General features: G+C 49.0%; 2 protein-coding genes across 28 annotated transcripts in view; one reads left to right on the top strand and one right to left on the bottom strand.

Annotated features, from left to right (window-relative positions):
• CTBP2 (C-terminal binding protein 2) overlaps positions 1-11,683 on the top strand; it is a 168,690-nt gene extending 157,007 nt beyond the window's left edge. For 24 of the 25 annotated variants that reach the window (XM_055560894.1, XM_055560891.1, XM_055560904.1 and 21 more), the window contains 6 exons: positions 3,581-3,787; positions 7,149-7,363; positions 7,544-7,674; positions 8,200-8,327; positions 8,836-8,953; positions 10,310-11,683. In XM_055560894.1, coding sequence (XP_055416869.1) covers positions 3,581-3,787; positions 7,149-7,363; positions 7,544-7,674; positions 8,200-8,327; positions 8,836-8,953; positions 10,310-10,490 — 980 coding nt within the window. In that variant the 3' untranslated portion in view covers positions 10,491-11,683. The remainder of the gene's footprint in view (positions 1-3,580; positions 3,788-7,148; positions 7,364-7,543; positions 7,675-8,199; positions 8,328-8,835; positions 8,954-10,309) is intronic. The other variant, XM_055560906.1, reaches the window with a different exon arrangement.
• A 1,415-nt stretch (positions 11,684-13,098) lies between these two features.
• Positions 13,099-20,612, bottom strand: part of ZRANB1 (zinc finger RANBP2-type containing 1) — a 73,672-nt gene continuing 66,158 nt past the window's right edge. For 2 of the 3 annotated variants that reach the window (XM_055560881.1, XM_055560882.1), the window contains 4 exons: positions 18,584-18,704; positions 16,684-16,813; positions 16,349-16,578; positions 13,099-15,179 (listed from right to left, as the gene is read on the bottom strand). In XM_055560881.1, coding sequence (XP_055416856.1) covers positions 14,961-15,179; positions 16,349-16,578; positions 16,684-16,813; positions 18,584-18,704 — 700 coding nt within the window. In that variant the 3' untranslated portion in view covers positions 13,099-14,960. Of the gene's footprint in view, positions 15,180-16,107; positions 16,199-16,348; positions 16,579-16,683; positions 16,814-18,583; positions 18,705-20,612 lie in introns of all 3 variants that reach the window. The other variant, XR_008707265.1, reaches the window with a different exon arrangement.

The raw sequence follows: 20,612 nt of genomic DNA, 5'->3' as shown, positions 1-20,612 counted from the left end.
CCCTTCCCTGAAGAGGGGACTGCGTGAGCGGCTGCAGCCCTGTGCCGGCCGGCCAGGACCCACCAACCTGAGGTTACTCTCGCTGAGCGCACAGCTTGGTGTTCCTGGGGTGAAGGGTGCCCTTTTCTGGGTCTCCTCCAGTCCTGGGGTGGCGCCATCTCCCCAGGGCAGCTGTCCACACGGGAACCTTCCCAGGTCAGGACAGTGCAGGGGGACCACTGCCCAGCATCCCCCCGCCCACCCAGCAGATGGACACCCGAAGGCGGGGCTCCTGGCTGCTTTCCAGACCCCTGGCTGCACACTCCCCGAGGGAGGGCATTGGCATGGCGGCCTGGCACCCGACGTGGGTACTAAGCGTGTTGGAGCGTTGGCAGAGATTCAGGGGCCCAATTTGAACATTCTCTGGCATTGCCCTTCTTTGGGATTGGAATGAAAACTGACCTTTTCAGTGGCCACTGCTGAGGTCTCCAGATTTGCTGGCATATTGAGTGCAGCACTCTGAACAGCCTCATCTTTTAGGATTTGAAATAGCTCAGCTGGAATTCCATGACCTCCACTGCCGTCATCACCACCACCAGGGGGCCCAAGCTTTGACCACAGGGGTCCCCGGGCTGCCCTGCTGTCTTTGGAGGGGCCAGGGAGGTCCTGCTGGACAAGCCCTTCTGAAGTCAGCTTCCTTGCTGTCTTGAAGCATGTCGGCCCGGCAGCTAGTATGCAGGTTGTGATCTGCCTGGTGCTCTGCGACCATGCGGCTGAGGCGGGCACCTCCCAGTGCCCAGGAACCCAGGCCTCTGAGCCCCTGCCTGCAACAGGCAGGAGGGTACACGCGGTGCCTGGCTCAGTCAGCTTGGTGTCACACCTGCGTGTGACCACCTACGCACGTGGGACCTGAGGGTTCTGGCCGCAGCCCACTCACAGCTACCTGCTGCCTCTCCACCTGGGTGCACCCGGTGGTCTGCAGCTCCCGCTGAGGTCCCCTGCGTGCATCAGGGCTGCACCCAGTCCCTGAGCCGCAGGAGGAGTTTTATGGGCACCAGCAGGAAGCAGGGGGAACCCTGACCCCAGTGGGACCTGTTCTAAGTGGTGCTGACTCGGGTTTGATTCTCCATGAGGGCACTGGCCTGTTGTGCGATCTGGCAGGTGGTCTGGGAGTTTGGGCCTCAGCAGGTCGGGCTTGCCGCCCAGGTGACCCCCGAGGAAAAAGCAGGAGGTGGTCCCTGCCCCTCGGGTTCTTCTCTTCCCCTCGCCCATCCCAAGTGGGGCCTTGTGGCAGGTGGCTCAGAAGATCAATCTTGTTTTTTTCTGGGTGCCCCCTGGCCAGTCTCCAGCATCTCAACCCCTTCCCCAGGGCTCACTTGACCCCGTCCAAGAGAAGGGTCACGACAGGGGTCTGGCCGAGGGGGCTCCCACGTCCACCCTGAGTCACTCTCAGCCCCTCTTTGTCGCCACAGAGAAGCTTGGGGAAGACGTGAGCCTCCAGAAGCATGTCTAATGTAAACTAAAATTTTCCATTTTCCCCTGGCGCCAGAAGAATGTTTTTGTTTGAAAACAAACGTTCTTTGTGCTCTGGATGGAGCTGAGGTCCCAAGTTCAAGCAGCGACTGAGAAAGTGGGGCCCGGCTCCCCGAGGGCTCTGCACCCTTCCCTCCGCCCCGCCCCCACTTCCCGTCTCCAGTGTGACCCCTCGTGGCGTGGCCACCCGCACGTGTATGCCATCGGGCTTCCTTGCCCGGACCGGCTGTTCCTCTGGGGCAGGGGTGGGCTGGATGGGGGAGGCACCTGCCATCTCTGCAGTCGCAGGGGCTGCACCCAAGTGGGGCCCCGCGGCCCTTACCCCCACCCCCACCGCAGAGGCCAGCCAGGGGCCTGCAGTGTCGGGTTGGAGGATGTAGACTGCGTGTCCGCGAAGGCCTTTTCACTGACCCCGCTCCGATCTGATAAGAGCGCGGCTTCAGGGACATCTGCTGGGCTGTCGGAAAAGGGGTGTTTTCAAATGTGGAATCTGCGGAAGGAGCCCGGGCCTGCATCCAGCTGTCCTTTGTCTCCATGTGCCTTCGCCACTTGCTCGGTCAGTTGACCTGTAATGAGGACAGAAGAGCAGGTGGCCCAGGCCTGCCCCTCCGGACGATGCCCGGGTTCCTAGCGTGTGTTCCCAGGAAGGCAGCTCCCCTCCAGCATGCCCTAGGGCCTGGGCAGGTAGAGGATGTGTTGCCCCAGGGTCCAGGAAGGAGCAGGATGAGGCAGACAGTGGCTGGCGAGAGCCTGGGCCCAGACCGAGCACCATCCCTCTGAGCTTTTCTGGCAAGCTTGCTGATCTGGTGTCCAGTCTGGCCCAGGTCAGCAGATGAGAGCAGAGAGCAAAAGCAGCTTCTCCTGGGGGGTCGCTGAGCTCAGGGCAGCCCTCTTGGAGTGATGACATAGAAGGGGGTGCTCCACAGAGTGGGTCCCGTGTCCTGTCTCTGCGGGACAGCTGCAGGTATCCTGTGCCCCCACCCCTGACCAGGAGACAGAGGAAGGCAGGGGCCCGAAGCTGCAGCCCTGGTGTGTTTCCCGGGTTCCTGTGCCTGGGGTTCAGGGCGAACCTTTGCAGCCAGGCCACCACACTGGGCTGTCTGGACACCTGCATCCCTCCTGGAAAGCTGCTTGAGAGGCCGCCTCAGGCCTTTATTGGGGCAGGGCAGGGGGGGTCGTTGCAGGCCTGCTGGGCAGCTGGAGGAGCTGTCCTTCCCCCATCTGACAAATACTCTCCTCCCCTGGCCAGTGAGGAGAATCAGAGCCCAGGCCCTTCCCATGTGAGACCTGGGGCAGGACTCCCCGAAGACCTCCGGTGCTGGCAGACTGGCCTTTGTCTCTGCTCCTCACGCAGACCCCGAGGGCTCAGTCTTCCGCAGCTGCTCTCAGCCCTACAATGCTTTGCAAAAGTGGGGTGGGCACCTGTCGCTCGATCTTCTTTGCACCCGAGCAGGAGAGGGGTTGGGGTCCGCGGGACAAAGGTGAGACTGGACAACAGATGCATCCTGTCCCAGCCCGCGGGCCTTGAAGGTGTTTGTTTCTAATTCTGTCTTGCCTTTTAAAAAAAAAAAAAAAGCAATAACACATTCATGACTTTAGACTCTTAGAATACAATTTTCAACAAAGTGCCAGTCTCCATACCCCAGCCCCACCTCGAGAGCAGGATCCAGAAGTTCATGCGTGGCAAGGAACCTCTGGGTCTCCAGGCCCTGCAGCCCGTCAGGGGCGGGACCTGCACGCTGCCTTCCTGCCACTGGAGGAGGGTGGTGGTCAGAGCTGGCTCGCTGCTCACTTCGCAGAGACTTGGGTCTAGAAGCACTGGGTCAGGGGGACGTGGGGTCAGTGAGGGGCTGAGGGGTGGTGAGCCAAGCCCTGGACAGCAATCCTCCTGGGATGGCCGTGGGGCTGGAGGCCCCCAGGCCACAGAGACCCTGACCCGCAGGGATGACACGCGCACTGAGTGGCTTGCACCAGCCAATGCTGCCGCCCTGGGTGGCCTGGAAACCCTGGCGCTTCCCCACGGAACGTGGGGTTCTGATCCCCACGCCTGGCCTTCTGTCTTTCCCAGGGATCGCCGTGTGCAACATCCCATCCGCAGCGGTGGAGGAGACTGCGGACTCGACCATCTGCCACATCCTTAACCTGTACCGGCGGAACACCTGGCTGTACCAGGCACTGCGGGAAGGCACGCGGGTGCAGAGCGTTGAGCAGATCCGGGAGGTCGCCTCGGGGGCCGCCCGCATCCGCGGGGAGACACTGGGCCTCATTGGCTTCGGTAAGTGCGCCCCGCCCACCGCCCGGGGAGGGGCTGCCACAGGGGCCCTTGGGGAGGCTTCACTGAAGCTGTAGGAGGCCCTCTTGGGCCAGAGGAGGGCTATGGTTGCATGGCTTGGGAGGTCAGAGGTCAAAGCTGGCTAAGGAGCTGACCCCCAGGGAAGATGGGGACTGCTTCTGGAAGACCCCGCCTGATGGGTGTGGGGAAGGGAGGAGGCAGCAGGAGGGCGTCCCCAGGGAGGGGCCGTGCTCCCTGACCGCCCCCAGGGGCAGAGGATGAAGGGCAGTGGCATGCTTGGCAGCTGGTGCCGGGTGGAAACCTGGGCAGCAGGCCGGGCTGAGCACCGGGAGGTGCCAGGCAGGGGTGGGTGCAAGGAGTTTCTGAAGGATTTCGAGCCAGACAGTCAGATCATCAGCTTGGAAAACTCACCAGGGGAAACATGAGACCCAGCTGGCTGCTCTGGGCGGGCCTGGGGCGGGTTAGCCCCATGGGGAGCTGGGGGGGCCACACTGGGTGGAGAGCAGCCGGACTGCCAGGCTGTAGGCAACACAGGGGCCCGAGTCAAACAGGAGGGGGCTCTTGCTTGCTGCTGCATGTCAGTCCTGCTCCTTCCAGTTCTGTGACCTTGAGGAAAGGTCAAGAACTCTACCTCAAGGACCTTCCAGGACTGGACCTCTCTCTGCCTCAGTCTCCCCCGTCTGTACACTGGGGATGAGTGATATACAGCAGCTGCCCCTTAGAACTCAAAGAAGGCATGAGAATCCCGTGGGGTCGGTCCTGACTGCAGGGCTTGGCTTCCAGAAGGTTCCCCCAAACTGTCTCTCAGCCCTGAGCTTGGAGCTCTGTCTCTGAATAACAGGACCCCTGGGATGGCCATGGTGCCACCTTCAACAGGTAGAGGGAGCGTCTTCCAGGAATGCACATCTTTCCCGCACCCGAGTCTTGAGTCTTAAGAGCCCAGGTGTCAGGGGTGATCACACTCTCGGAGGTAAACTTGTTACAAGAGTCCAGCTTTGTTTTTTCTTGAGTGGAAGGTGGAAAAGGACTAAGAAACGCTGGTGCCGAGCCGTAGCACCCTCTGCTGGTGCCAAAGGGCTTCCTGCTGCTCTAGGAGGTGGGCCTTGGAACTGGTTCTTAGACCATCGTGCGTTCTTGCCCCTGGTGGGCTCTGGCCACCATTAAGACCCTTGCCGTACGAGTGGCCCGGCCACATGGAAAACACTCGTTTCCATGGCTTCTGACTCCAGGCATCACAGCAGGTTCTTAGAGGGGTCGTTTCTCGCGCTGTGTCCTTCCCCATCCGCCTTCTGAAAGCCAGTCCCGTGATGCCAGCCCACCTGCTCCAGGCTGTAAACCAAGCCCCCCACCCCGGTCACAGCGCCCCATACACAGTTTCTCCCTGCTGCCTCTGCTGGTCTCTGTAGCTTCCCAGAACTGCAGGCGGACCTGAGACAGGAGGGGGCTCGGTCGTGGGCAGCCTCGCCCCCTGCTGCCCGCCATCCAGGGCTGGAAGCACCCACTTGCCTAAGACTCTGCCCGGCTGCGGCAGCGGGCCCCCGAGTGTGGAGCGGGTGCCACCAAACCCAGTTCATGCCATCACGTGGGGCCCTGGATGGGCCGTTCTGAGCTTGACCCTGGCCCGCACTGGCCTGAAGACGGTGCTCAAGGCCAGCCTCCAGGTTGGGGACGAGCATGAAAGTCTGAAGGGAAAGCCTGCCGTCAGTGACAGCGTGTGTACACACACAATACACACACCACACCACACACGCACGCGCCAAGACAGTTGGGATCTCCGACACTGGGTTTGACCTCCAGGTTGCGAACAAGCTTGAAAATATGAAGGGGAAGCCTGCCATCGGGGACAGTGTGTACACACACACTAAGGCCAAGGCAGTCGGGCTCTCCTCTCTGAGACTGGGTTTTGACCAAGTCAGTAAGAGAATTCAGCATCAGGTATTGTACAGTTTAGTCAGGAAAACCCCATGGTGGAAAGATGAGGGTCTGTGAATTTGCGAGCCGCAGAGCCATGAGACGTGACGTTGAAACTGGCCGTGACCCTCAGCCCCTGGAGCCGCCACCCAGACCCCATCTCCCCTTAAAGTGTCAGGACACGGGGCGGTGGGGGGGTGGGGTGCTGAGGACCCACGAAGCAGAGTTGGGGGTGTTCTGGTATTGGCTGTGAGCTCCCAGCAGCCGCGTAGTGGGGCTGTGTCCCACATCTCAGGTTCATTAGAGGAGGGTCTTTTGGTCGCCCTTGTTCCGGCCCATCTGCCATGGCAGCTCCTCTGCCGCGTGTGGCTGTAGTTCCTGCTTCACTGTGTGTGAGTGGCGACCCTGGGGACGGCTGGCATGAGGAGTATCCTGGTGACCCCTGCAGCTGTCCCTTCCGAAGGGCCTTCTGAAACCTTCGCCTCCAAAGCACAGCCGCTGTTACCAGTGCTGCCTGTTGAGATGCTGGTTCCGCTGGAGGGGGAGCCGGTCCGTCACTCCCTGCCCTCCAGTGGGCTTCCTGTCCCTTTCCCCTCCTGCACAGTGGAGCAGTGGTCTTCCCACCAGGATTTATCCTGTGCTGTCCCCAAATCGGCCCCTTCAAACATCATTCACACCATTTTGTGTTCCAGCTGAAAACTGCTCTGGAAAGTAAAGCGCTCCACCCCTGGGGGTCAGTGGGAGTCAGGGAAGCCTTTGCGTCCTGTTAGGTGACTTGTGGGCCCAGTCCACGTTCCACACAAGCTCAGAGCCCCACCAGACCGGTTCCCCATGGCAATGAGTGCTCAGGCCAGAGCACAGTGATCAGTTTACCCCTTCATGAGCAAACAGACCTAGTGGTAATTACATAAGAGAACAGTCCTGGTTCAACACTGAGAGCAGTAACGAGATGAAGCTCAGCTTAAGGCTGCTGTGTAAGCAAACAAGGAGGGGAAAGATAAATATGGAGGGGAGAGAATGCTGGTGGTTGGGAGGTAGGAGACAGACACGTGGAGGCCACTGGATTGTTCTCTCTGGTTATGTTTGAAAATGTGCATAACAATGACTGTTTTGAAAAAAAGCAACATCTGATAGTAAGTACACTTGATCAGCATTGCATTGCTCACCCAGGGAGCTGGCCCGGCTTCTGCCCAAGTGACCCAGGAAGGAAGAAGTGCTGGCGTGGCATTGCCAAACCTTGGGTGTTCAGGTCCTTCGGCAGCCACCACTGCTTGGCTCCAACTGCCAGCAGGCATGGCCAGCCCAGCTTCCCAGTCCCAGAAATAATGCAGGCAGCAGAGGTGGGGCACACCCCGCAAGGCCCCCCAGCCTGGTGACGAGGAGCGGCAGGAGGGGCCGGCCTCACTCACCGGGACGCTCTCTTTCTGCACAGGTCGCACGGGGCAGGCGGTTGCCGTTCGAGCCAAGGCCTTTGGATTCAGCGTCCTATTTTATGACCCCTACTTGCAGGATGGGACGGAGCGGTCCCTGGGCGTGCAGAGGGTCTATACCCTGCAGGACTTACTGTACCAGAGCGACTGCGTCTCCCTGCACTGCAATCTCAACGAGCATAACCACCACCTCATCAATGACTTCACCATAAAGCAGGTAAATGGAAACCGACACTGGAGAGCTTCTCTCCAAATGAAAGGGAGAATGGGAAACGTCCGTGGACCCACCAGCCTCCTGCAGCCCCACTTCCCTCCTGAAACCTCGGTACCGGCGCCTCCTGAGGGGGCAGCATCTGCTCACCAGCTTCTCTCCCACCCTGCCCCCCCACCCCCCCAGATGAGGCAAGGCGCCTTCCTAGTGAACGCAGCCCGCGGCGGACTGGTGGATGAGAAAGCCTTAGCCCAAGCCCTCAAAGAAGGCAGGATACGAGGGGCGGCCCTCGACGTGCACGAGTCGGAACCTTTCAGGTTGGTTTGGGGAGACTGTGGAGATGTTTGCAGCTGGAGCTCAGGACTCACACAGGGACTTGTAGGACCCAGGTCCTCACCCAACTCCTCACTGTGAACTTGGGGCAGCTGCCCAGACAGGTCCTGGGGAGGAGGCTTTAACCAGAGGCTAAAGGACTGCATTCTAAGGGCTGTACTGTATTCTCACAAAGGGTAAAAGGGCTAGAAGTTTCTCCAAAGATCACCAGAAAGGGGGCAGGCAGAAAAATAGGGAGAGCAGGCTGTGTCCACAGCCCGACCATCCCAGTGAGAGGCAGGCCAGTCAGTCCTCCAGAGAACTGTTTCCTCGTCCCGAGTACTCCTGACATTGTCATTACAGAGCAGTTGTATGAGTTGGGTTCCCAACCACCTAGAACACACCCTGCAGAATCCCTGTTTTATCTGCGTCAGCTAACATCCCACATGGCCAAGAGCTCCTGTTTGACCAGTCGGACAGGGAGTGATGTGCACTCGTCTCATTTCCTATGTTTTTGTACATTCACCCAGCTTTGCTCAGGGTCCCTTGAAAGATGCACCGAATCTCATCTGTACTCCCCACACAGCCTGGTATAGTGAGCAAGCCTCACTGGAGATGCGGGAGGCGGCCGCCACCGAGATCCGCCGGGCCATCACAGGTGAGCAGGCCGCAGACGTCAGGGTGAGAGGGCTTGCCATGGGCAGGAATTGCTTTTAGGGGTCAAGTCGAAGAAATGTGAGTGAATTGGGCCGTGCTTGTTTCAGAGGAAACCAATTCCCTTTTGTATAGTTTTGCGGACCTGGACGGGGAGCCGCCCTTCTGTTAGGCTGAGGGACCCATGTGACTCAGACCTGGAACAGGTCGTATGTTGCGAAATTATGAGCCAGCCCTTCCTATTAACAAGTAGGAGATTTGGGGAAACTTCCCTGGAGGCTTAGTGGTTGGGACTCTCCCTTCCAGTGCAGGGTGTGCGGGTTTGATCCCTGGTCGGGAGCGAAGATTCCCACATGCCTTGTGGCTAAAATACCAAAACAGACACAGTATTATAACCAAGACTTTTAAAATGGTCCAAAAGTAAAGAGACTAGCGTGGTAGCTGTTCCCCCAAAACAGCTAAGTATAATATTTAACTTCATTGTATGATTAATTTCAATCGTCTTATTCCAGGTCGCATCCCAGAGAGCTTAAGAAACTGTGTGAACAAGGAATTCTTTGTCACAACAGCTCCCTGGTCAGTAATAGATCAGCAAGCAATTCATCCAGAGCTCAATGGTGCCACATACAGGTGAGGAGAGGAATGGCCAGGGCCCTGCTCCCCAGGGGTGGGGGGGCATAAAGCCAACGGGAGCACTGGCGGGAAATCCAGTCCCGTCCCCTCATCCCTGGTTTCAGTGGAGCAAATTTTAAGTTTTGGGGCAGAGCTGAGACTTGAACTTTCTATTTTAAAGGATACAGACTTTGAACCACTGTGCCAGGATGTGATTAAATATTTAGTGCGTGTAACAGGACCTGTACATGAAAGCTCCTGCTCTGGGCAAGCGGAGCTAAGTTATTTCTTCCCAGGTCCCATGGCTTTATTTACAGTTCACAGGTTCTATTAAAGTTCCGCTTGTGTTTTATCCTCATAAGCATTTTCAAGCCGCACTTGAGCCCAGCCCCAGGTTGGATTCCCCTGTACCCTTTAAGAGCCACATCCTAATTACTCCTCTAGACACAGCAAGGCTCCTTGGCCCCTAGGAAAACTGCTGGTGCTGGAAGGGCTCGCAGCTCCCAGGGCTCCTGCCTGGTGGTCCCTGAGCAGGGTCACTGTCACAGACGCAGGATGCGGAGCAGCAGCTTCCAGAGGGAAACACCATCCCCTTCACCGCAACTGTGAAGGGCTGGGTAACGCAGACGGATTCTAAAGCCCCTGCCTCGGAAGTACGTTCTGTCCTCAAAAAATGTGCATGTACCGAGTCACGTTTGTGCCCTGCGTACACACACAGCCATCCCTGCGCCTGCAGTGTAAGACGAACCCGTGTGCAGCTGCCCTCCAGGTATCTTCAGGGGGCCCGGCCTCCAGCCCATCGCCAGCTCACCATCAGCCCTGCTGCCCTTCCGCATCTGTTACAGGAGCACATAACCAACCCATGCAGGAAGTCACACTTAGTAAGCGCACTTCAGGCTGTTAGTGAAGTGCAAGTTGCTCAGTCGTGTCCAACTCTTTGCGACCCAGGCCAGAATACTGGAGTGAGTGGCCTTTCCCTTCTCCGGGATCGAACCCAGGTCTCCTGCACTGCAGGCAGATCCTCTACCAGCTGAGCCACAAGGGAAGCCTATGCTGTTAGGAAATCATTAAATCCATTGATAATAGAAGACCCGGAGAACTTGAGTCTGTTTCGTACAGAAATGTTTACCCAGTGCGACAGTTTCCCCAAACAGTTAGTATGGGTTATTCACCGTCGTCTAAAAGCTACAAAATTAGTGCTTTATTGTTTATGAATTAGATGTCAGTGTTTAAATTTCCTGTGTGTATTTCTCCTTGCTTTGGAGGTAGGAAATTATTATTATTATATATATTCCATAAAAAAGGCAGAGCCAAGAGGTCGGCAACTTCCTGACCCTGAACTTAAACCAGCCCTTTCTCTCGTGTGCTCCTCAGATACCCGCCAGGCATTGTGGGCGTGGCTCCGGGAGGACTTCCTGCTGCCATGGAAGGGATCATCCCCGGAGGCATCCCGGTGACCCACAACCTCCCCACAGTGGCACATCCCTCCCAAGCTCCCTCTCCCAACCAGCCCACGAAACACGGGGACAATCGAGAGCACCCCAACGAGCAATAGCAGCAAGTGATGAAAGGTAATCATTCAGATACACCTGGGACCAAGAGACAGTGAAAAATGGACTAAGAGAAAACGAATTTGACAGTCTTTTTAACTGATTCTGGACATATGCATCATTGACGTTGCAGTGTTACAGCTACAAAAGAGCTAGAAGCCGAGACGTGGGAAAACTGAAGATGTCGTCTGCTTGCGGAAGCGCTGAAAGAGACTAGGACGTGATTTATTAACGACCAACTTCTGTTATTGTGTGTTAAGTTTTTCATCTGTGCATCAAATCACAAAGAATAAATAGATCTTTTTCCTTTATCAGTCCCTTGGGCACAGGAGGTCCTGAACACCTTGCTCTAGAATGTTGCATCAAGAGTTCCAAACATCAAAATAAAATATTAAGAGGAAATCCCCACCCTATGACTCTAGTCCCTTCGGTCCACGGGGCTGGTTACCTCTTTTGCTAATAGGAAGATTAAATTACTACAAAATGGGGAGAAAGCTGTCTGCTTGTGTTAGACACCGCGAGCACGGGATTGAAGACAGTACAGGCTCCTGTACAGAGAATTCTCTCCCATCTGAACTGCGTACTGAGCGGGCAAGTTGGTTGTGAGTTCAGTAAAACCCTCTGATGATGCAAAAAAAGAAAAAAGTATTAAGTTTCACAAGCTGTTTGTACTCAAATATATTTTCTCAGTTTCAGATCCTCAGCTATTTTATTGAGTGGAAAGTCTTGAACTGAAAAGGGTTCAAGAAGAATAATGTTGCATTTCCTTATGTCTCAGGAAACACTTTTTATGGTAACTTGTCAGATTGTCTATGAACAAACCCACTTTTTTAGACATTGATAAAGTCTTCTTTTCTTCACGTGATATTTTATACAAGAACACTTCAGGTGTGTTATTAGATGTGACTGATTTTAACAAATCCTATTAGATTTGTATCAACTAGTTACATGTTATATTCATAGTCTTTTGTGAATCATCGCCTTTTTGTTTAAAAGATGGCCTATTTTGAGCCTTTGTATAGGTACATTCCTGTTTTTGTGACAAAAAAAAAAAAAACCTTTACAACTGTCCCAAACAGAAAAATAATGGCTATCAGAAATATGTTTTGTTTTAGTGTGAGTTACCGTTACTGTATTTGTTTATTGTAAAGGTGGACATTTAGCGTTCAGTGCAGTTTTCAATAAAAAGTAATAAAAATTTCTGTTAAGCTTTGAAATTCAAGTACATCTCACTAATGTAAAAGTTCTCTCGAGATGTTAACTCAATTAGCCCATTTCTTTCCCAACTCTTGTTATTCCCAGGTTCAAAGATTAACAATACTTTCCTATTTCATAACCAGACTCAAGAATGCTGATAATTACTTCATGTGATAAACCAAAACTTCACATATGTCCATTCTTAAGATGAAATGGGTGGATCAGAACTAAGTCAATTCAAGAAACAAAATTGTTAAGTTTTAGTTTTGATTTTAATTTACCCAAAAGTAAAATTACCTGACCCAAGCATTAATGCAGGAAGGGAGGTGAATCTCAAAAAATTGTTTGTAAATGATATTTACAAAGAAATGTTGCAAAATAACATCAGTCATTTCCATGTGTTAAGAACTTTCAGTTGATTTAATGAGTCTTCCTTTCTTAAATAGCATTAAATCCCTTCTGTAAATGCTGGTTAAGTCCAACAAGTCCAGATATCAAACACCTTTACAACTGCCCCGCCTCTTTCCATTTAAAAAAAAGTCACGGCAACTGAAAACATCAACCTCCTCACACTCATTTTAAGGTGGTGGTCCCATCCCAACTTTCCCGTGAAAAATTATATTAAAACCACCTGACGTGGATCGAGGTGGCGCGCATGGTTACTGACCTGTATCACCACTCCGGGGAGCGGAGCGGCGGTTCACTGTCGTCTTCATAACCACTTGTCAAGTGTGATCAGTGCGGGGAGGACATCTGCACACCAAGGAGGCCCCACCCGCCCATGCACAGCAGTGTCCCCTTAACACAGACTCGTCTGTCACAGGATGAGCCTAAGAGCCGAAGACATGAAAAGGCAGGCAGGCCCACATCCTGCCTTTTAATTTGAACAGAAACCTCCACGCTGTATTCTCCCAAGAGGAACCGTAAAGTCAAGTCCATACAGTTCAGGTATTACCGTCCGGAGTCAACCAAAAGACACTGAGTTATCTGTCACCCCGCCACATGGAATCTGAGAAAGGACTGCAAATTCTGTCTTGGGACGATAGTTATGGCTGTTTGATAGTTCAAGAGCTTAACATACCATTGACTCACCAAAATGTTAGCCTTTACCAGCCAATCTGCTGTGAAAACCATTTAAAGCTCCGCCAAGTTTGAAGCCTAGGAACTGGAGTCTATATATATATATATATATATATATATATATACACACACACACACACATACACATATACACACACACACACACATATATAGTTCTTTCCCACAGGGAAGAATGCTGTACCTGTTAAGCTAGATGTGGCCAGGGTCACGGATCTATAAATAGAGGCACCTCAGGGGACACAGCACATGGAGGCCGAAGACCGAGCTGCGGCTTCCCAAACAGCACTGACTATCCTGGAGCCCCTAGCCACCAGATGCTTCTCCCTCAAACCTTTCTCTTTGGCTTCTTCAACTGGTTTAACCGCAACTAGAATGGGTTGTCTGGCCACTGAAGAATTCTTCCTATATATGAAGAAAAGTTCATAGGGATGCTATGCTAAGTAGTCAGAATGGCAGCCTTCTAAATCCTTGCTTATTTACTGTCCGAAACGAAAACAAACCAGAGGATCCATTTTGTAAGAAAACATCAGCCCCTTGAAACAGTAACATACCAATATTATATCAAAATTCATTTATATGGGATCCAATTGCAAATATTCTTCCTGTAAGTTTTAGCATGCAGCAGCAGTGATCTTTCATCCTGGAAACACCTTTCAGGGAGGGAAGAAAAAACTAAAGAGATGACATCTCACAGGTATTTTACTATTTTTAGTATTTCAGCATCAAATCTGAGGTTGTGCACATTTCAATACCATCTAAATAGAACTTAGAAGAAAACAAGAAGCAAATATTTAAAGGTTTTCACAGCCTTTTTATCAAAGGGAAAGAGTGTGTATGTGTGTCTGAAATTCCTTGCCACATCAATAGTCTACAAAGTGCTTATCAGGACACTAAGTCTTTTTGTGTTCCTGAGATAGGTCTGAAATTTTTACCCAGTATTGAATGTATACCTGAAGTGGTCAAATAATACTTTTACAGAAAGTTTTTCTACCTAAGATTATAGTTATAACTTTAAATAAGAATGGCCACAATTAACCAACATGCAAAAATTCTCAGACTACTCACTGAGAAATTCATTATACAATGCATTTAAACCACCTTACTGCATTCTTAAAATCTTTATTCTATTCTGAACGGAAATTCGCAATTAGCCCAAGCAAAGGCATGCCTTTCTAACACAATTTGCTTAAAGCAGAGTTGATGATAAAGAATCCAAAGACCCTCTGCACGGCAACCTGGGAGTCTAATGTCCACAGAGGCAAGTGAGCAGACTTCATGTAATTCATTCAGTTCGACTGGGCTGGCTCCCCAACCACTGCCCTAATGTATATCCACGGGGTAACTACTCACAAGGAGACTGCTGCCCAGAGTCTGGTGGAGGAAGCCTCAGTTTAAGAGCACTCTTCCAAACAAATAAATACCTAAATACCGAAAGGCGGCTTATCAGAAACTGAAAAAGACAAAATAAGAGAAACCAAAACCCTTTTCAAAACAAGGGAACGATGTCTACATGAAGTTCACTCAATAAAAAATTCTGACTTTTCTTACAGTTTGTTCCTTAAAGATTTGATTTTATTGGGCACAACAGGAACTAAATTACTAATAAAAAATAAAAGCTTGTTTTTATTTTTATGTTTTGCTATGGATAATTTGTACAAAAAGTTTCCAAATCTCTACCGAGCTCTAGTGAGACAGAATGTAAAATGGATCTTTTCAGATGGAAGTAGAATGCCAGGTTCTACTTTAAAAAGAATTATCTCAAAGGAACAAAGAGTGACCTGCCATGTGCTTTTGGAGGTGCCCATGCTGGGAAAACTTCTCAATAATACGAAGATGCTGGTACAACTTTTCCTATTACACAACTTCTTACACAACCACATGCGTTACATTTATAGACAGATTTACAATCTGAAAGGAAAAAAGTTTTGTCTTAATAAAATTAGTTTTTTGTTTCTTTTTTACAAACTGTAGTCCAAAGTTCTGTCTCCTCATGCAGCAGACACATCATCTCTGTTGGGTATGGATCAGAAAAAACCCTCCCAAGCAGATCCTGCCAGGTTCGCTTCATTCCATGCCGTGTGCTCTGCTTGGAGCAACACACTCGTGGGGTCCCGCACAGAGCTGATACCTTGGTCTTCTGTTCTTGGATTATTTTTTTTTTTTTTTTTTTTTTTTTTTCATTCATCTTCATCATCTTCGTCTTCCTCTCCATCAGATAGGGATGTACAAGGCCGGATCTGTCGGTAGCGGTCAAGCCATTTTTCTACCATTTGCGTGACCAGGGGGTGATTTCGCCGCCGAGAGCTCTTCTGCATGGCCACGAGAACACCCCCCTCAGTCACGCAGCAGTCCAGCCACTCCCTGAGCAGTTTTTCTTGCTGTTCCTCATTACCTAGCTTTTAGAGGAATGTGAAGAAAAGGAAAAATAATATGACAGATCAGAGACGTGACAGGAAAAATTTCATAGAGACCTACAGCTGGTATGATTAATGAAAGGGCCAGAGCAACAAAGTGTTTCAACCTAGGTTCTACTCTCATCAATTTTATGTTTAAAACCCTATGGGTAAATAGGAAAAAATGTCAACTTGAAAATTCACAGACAAACCTAGAGGGAAGAACGGCCTAATGATAAGTTCATTTGTTTGATATAATGGCAAAAAGGAAGTGTTCTCCAATACATTGATTCTGGCAAAGAAAAGACTAGAAAGAAAAGTTGCAGCTTCAAAAAGAACAAGGTAAGTTTGCTCAGAAAGCTATGTATAGGGTGAAGTTACAAAAATTATCTATGAATTTTTTTCTTAATGTTATGCTTATAAAAAGTTTTATAATTACTATATTAAATAAAAGACCAATACTTTTTTTATAAGAATATGGGTTTTCTGCGAGTATTCTTTCACACCTTCTCATCACTTCCCTGCGGCTACAGGGAGCTCCTACCTGCTGCTCCCACCACTGCCCAGGTACCTAGTCTCATCTGAGCGGCCAGTGCGTCTCTTCTATGCAAACTGGCTGCTGGCTCCCTAGCTCACCCACAGTAAAAGTCAGAAAAATTTAAATGACTGCTGACGGCCACCCCGCAGCCTCAGCCTCCTCTCCCCCTCACCCAGTCCCCACAAGCTACACCAGCCTTCCAATTCCCTCTGCTACAACTCTCCTCCCCCAGTTCCTGCAAGACTCCTTCCTCTTGAAGTCTCAAATTCAGGCGCCACCTCCTCAGTGACACCTTACCTTACCGCCCCCAGTTCAGCCACCGACACCCTGCACCCCACCCCTCCCTTTCCCCCTCACCCCATCTTTTTACTTCTCCTCAGCACTCATCACTACCTGAGGGCATGGACTTCCATCTTCACTGCTTTATCTCCACACAACACCTCCTACACAGCTGTTCTCAACAGGTAAACTCCAGTCTGTCTGACTAGGATTTATAGAAAGTGACAATTACTATGACTCAACTCAAAACTGTAAGTGGTAGTGCAGAGAGCAGCACGCCCGAGACACACCCAAGGCCAGGTTCTGGCACAGCGCTGCTCCTTTGAGCAGTTAACTCGAGAAACAGGTGTCTTACCTCCTGAGCAGAAAGAAAGTGCACGTGGAGTAACTTCCTCTCACTGTCAACCAGAGGCAGAAACGTGATGGTGACATCGTCATCGGTGTTCAGGTTAGCACCAGCACCTCGGTTACCATAGCCATCATTTTCCATGGCAACCAAAGCAGAGAAGTGGCCCCTTGTATAGCCCAGAGCAATCGGACTTTTCCAACAAAAACTCTGTTCCCACAACAAAGGCAAATACACACCTGGAGAGAGGGAAGAAAATCACAATGGGATTTTCAGGATGTGACTGCAATGTGCCTTAAAATAATAAACAAGAAAGTTCCAAAATACTAATGATAATGGTTTACCTTGAAACCGAGTATATCCTAAGGTTTCTCCCCGAAAACTTTTATAATATTTTACTCCATAAACTATAATTGGTCGTCTAAGAATATGTGCAAGTACAAAAATGTGAGTCTGCTCCAAACTTGCTCCAGGCTGTACAGAACAAAACAAAAGAAAGAATTTCTCTTTAAAACATCCACTACCACCCTGGAAAACTCACATGTATAACAAAATGCTGCCCTCCTTCAGCACACTGTCTCCATTCATTAAAAAAAAAAGTATGGCACTACTACTGTCAGGCTAAGAAAGATTCCTCAAGTAGCGAAGTCCAACAAAAGACATCTGCAAAGCTTATACACAGATATCCTTCGCTATCCAAACTCAAGAACTAAACAGATCTGGTTAAATACTGATCTGAGGAATAAGAGATTAAGACAACAAAGGAGTCTTATTCACATAACTGCGGTCTGGTGAAGTTCCTCATGAACTACAACAGGGTCCCCCCAAAGTGGAGAGAGGAGCCCGACTGTCCCACAGGGACACAAACAGCTTGCAAATGGCCACATCACCTAACACAGGAACACTCAACTGGCCTCCTTCCCTCAGCAACGACTCTGACAGCACCTTTACAGCAGGTGCATGTCTCAGACATGTACCCTGCCCAAAGGGTGAACCCCGCCCAAATGGCCCAATGACAGAAGGGACTTCCCTCATATTGTACTAAGGAATTATGGTGTTTTCTGCAAAGAAAAGAAGTGATTTGTTGTGCATATACATGAATTTCACAGTTCAGTATATTAATGAAGTGAAAGTTGCTCAGTCATGTCCGACTCTTTGCGACCCCACGGACTGTATAGTCCATGGAATTCTCCAGGCCAGAATACTGGAGTAAGGCCTTTCCCTTCTCCAGGTGATCTTCCCAACCCAGGGATCAAACCCAGGTCTCCCGCATTGCAGGCAGATTCTTTACCAGCTGAGCTACCAGGGAAGCCCAAGAATACTGGAGTGAGTAGCCTATCCCTTCTGCAGCGGATCTTCCCGACCCGGGAATTGAACTGGGGTCTCCGGCACTGCAGGCAGGTTCTTTACCACTCTCATTCATACTTCCCTGAGCTATGAGGGAAGTATATTAATAACACTTCGCAAAACTAGCACACATCTGAGAGACAACTCAACACATCTATACAAGTTCATTCCAATCACTTCTGTCCATGGAACCTTCTCCATGGCCTACCTCACATGGACACAGCATCAACCAGGTAGCCCTACGAAGACCACAACTTGAGCCTCAGGGGCCTGACAGCGCACCATCAGCACAGGAGTGCCCAGTATCAGTGAGTGATCTTGGACACAGAACGGGAGCTAACCCATAGGTGGGTAAAGCAGGCATAAAGCCACCATTTTTTTTTGAGTTTTATTTGAATATAGTTTATTTACAATGCTGTGCTAGTTTCTGCAGTAAAGTGAAATCATTTATACACAGACATACACCCACTCTTTCTTAGATTCTTTTCCTATAAAGATCATTACGGAGTTCCCTGTGCTATGCAGTAGGTCTTCAGTTATCAATTTTATATGTAGCAGTGCGTGTATGTCAATCCCCCAAAGCTACCTCTCCGTGAGGACAACATAACTGAAGAGCTATCTGGGGAAATATTTACGAGGTTAGAATCACCAAGTAAAACGTTCATTCTGACAGTTTTCTAGTCACTTAACATAAAAACATACTGCCCTCCCTGTTTAGCAGTGAGGCCTATGGTCACAGAACCGATCAGCAGTCAGTGGAACCCGAGTCACCTGATGCCAAGTCCCCAACTCTCCTCTGTACCACTCTGCCCCAATGTGGTCTCACTGCAAACCAAGGCATGCAGAGCAGCGGCCTCACTTTTTTCAGAGAAGCAACATGCCTGGAAGCATTCTTACCTGACTAGCAAGAGACAGTATAAATGCCCAGTCTTCTTGCCACTGTTCTTCTCTCAAGGAAAAATGTAAACCAAAGCTCTGAGAATACCAGGACTCCCAATCTTTCCAACGTGTATAAAACCTAAAAAGCAACACAGTAAAAAAGAAGCCTTTCTATAAATAGTTCATTTAATGTTCTAATCATTTAATGTAGTCTTTGAGCACTTCATATGCAGAGATTTAATAATTCATTTTACCTGGCTTGAAGTAAATTTTTCAAATTAAAAATGCCTCCACTCTGCTAGCAGACACTTTTTAACAATTTTCAGACATAATCTGATTCACCACCCACCAAACTTTCATCAGAACTTCAAACACTAATGACAAGAACAGCTGATTCCAACTGTCTACTATTGGTTTACAAATGAAAAACACTCAAAATCATCTGCGAGTCTGGATAAAATCAAAGACACTTTACACCATTAATGAACAGTATCCACTACTTGGTCACAGATTTAGAAAACAGCCCATGTGTTTACGAGAATATCAAAATCACTTCCTTGAGATTTCATTACATAAAATTATTTAAGTATCACATGACAATAAAAAAAAATCCAACTATAAAAATAATCCCCTCTTCATGCTTAATACCTCTCTAAATACTTCAGCCTAATAAATTATGAAGATTAAAACTCAAACTAGGCCACTGGTAGACTGAATTACTAAAACAAAACATTCTTTTTCTTTATAACATCAAGTATACAATTAAGTAAAGCCAGATATAATTACATTGAAAACTGTGATCTTACAAACCAGCAAAGGCCTCTGAAGACAGATTAACCAGTAACAGATTACAAACAGTTAACCAGTTTGTAACATTACAATCCTCTCACATGTAATGAACTATCAATCCCCAATGCTTCTATGTACTTGAATTCTAGGTGAAAGAATAAAAAGATCAGAAAACATTCCCTCACTATTGTTGAAAAGTTAAGGTAGTAAATGCCTTAGTGTCACGCGTTTCTTTAACTTAATGTAGGGTTTTGTAAAAAGTAAATTAATGTTATTTTAGATTTAAAATAGAATGTTACAGAGGCTTAACTCTTGATTAGAAAAAAACTTTTTTTCTATTTACAGTAACCACAGGTTTTTTCTTTATAATTCAGGAATGTAAGTTTCAATGCCAAATGTTTAAAAATAAAATATGGATATCCCTCTTAAAATACCTAAGATATACAGAAATATATTTTAATGTACAAATGACAAAATACATTGTTTTGATATCAGTTTGGAAGAATTACTGTGAAACAGAAAGTTATTACAAACTGAAAGATGTATGTGGTAAGAAATTTCTTGGTTAGTGCCTAAAATCATTTTAATATTGAGACCGCTAAATTTGCCAGGAGTCAAACGATGACTACACTCAAAACTAAAGAGGACTGCAGAGCAGAGAGTTCAAAATATATTTTAAAATCACTCCCACCACAAAGACCTAAACTGTCCATCTACCTGACTCAGTCAAGGACACAAATCCGAACAGGAGACTAAGGGAGACAGCAATACAATTTGGCTTGACATTCAAAAGTCAATTTCAGGATGATAAGACTTAACACTCTATCTGATAATACTCCCGAAATTAATCTCCATGTTCAGTGCAATTTCTATCAAAATCCCAGAGGGCTTTTCTGCAGAAGCTAGAACCTAAAATTTGCCTAGAAGTCCAAAGGGAACAGCAAAAAGAATCTGAAGAAAAGAAGGATAAAGTTGGAAGACTTAATATTCCTGATTTCAAAACCTACCACAAAGCTATAATCATCAAGATAATCTAACACTGGCATACAGACAGACATAGAGATCAACAGGAAAAACCAAGAGTCCAGAAACAAACCTTTATTTTATGAAAATATTTTTCAACAAAAGTACCAAGTACTTGAATGAAAAAAATAAATTTAAAAACTGTAAATAACTATAATAAATATGTTAAGGGCTCTCTAATGGAAAAAGACAGCATGCAAGAGCAGATGGGCAATTTAGACAGAGAGATGGAAAT

Source organism: Bubalus kerabau, chromosome 22 (assembly GCF_029407905.1).
Source record: "Bubalus kerabau isolate K-KA32 ecotype Philippines breed swamp buffalo chromosome 22, PCC_UOA_SB_1v2, whole genome shotgun sequence".
Lineage (NCBI taxonomy): Eukaryota > Metazoa > Chordata > Mammalia > Artiodactyla > Bovidae > Bubalus > Bubalus kerabau.
Note: the sequence above shows the minus strand (reverse complement) of the source record. Positions and strands in the feature narration are given on the sequence as shown.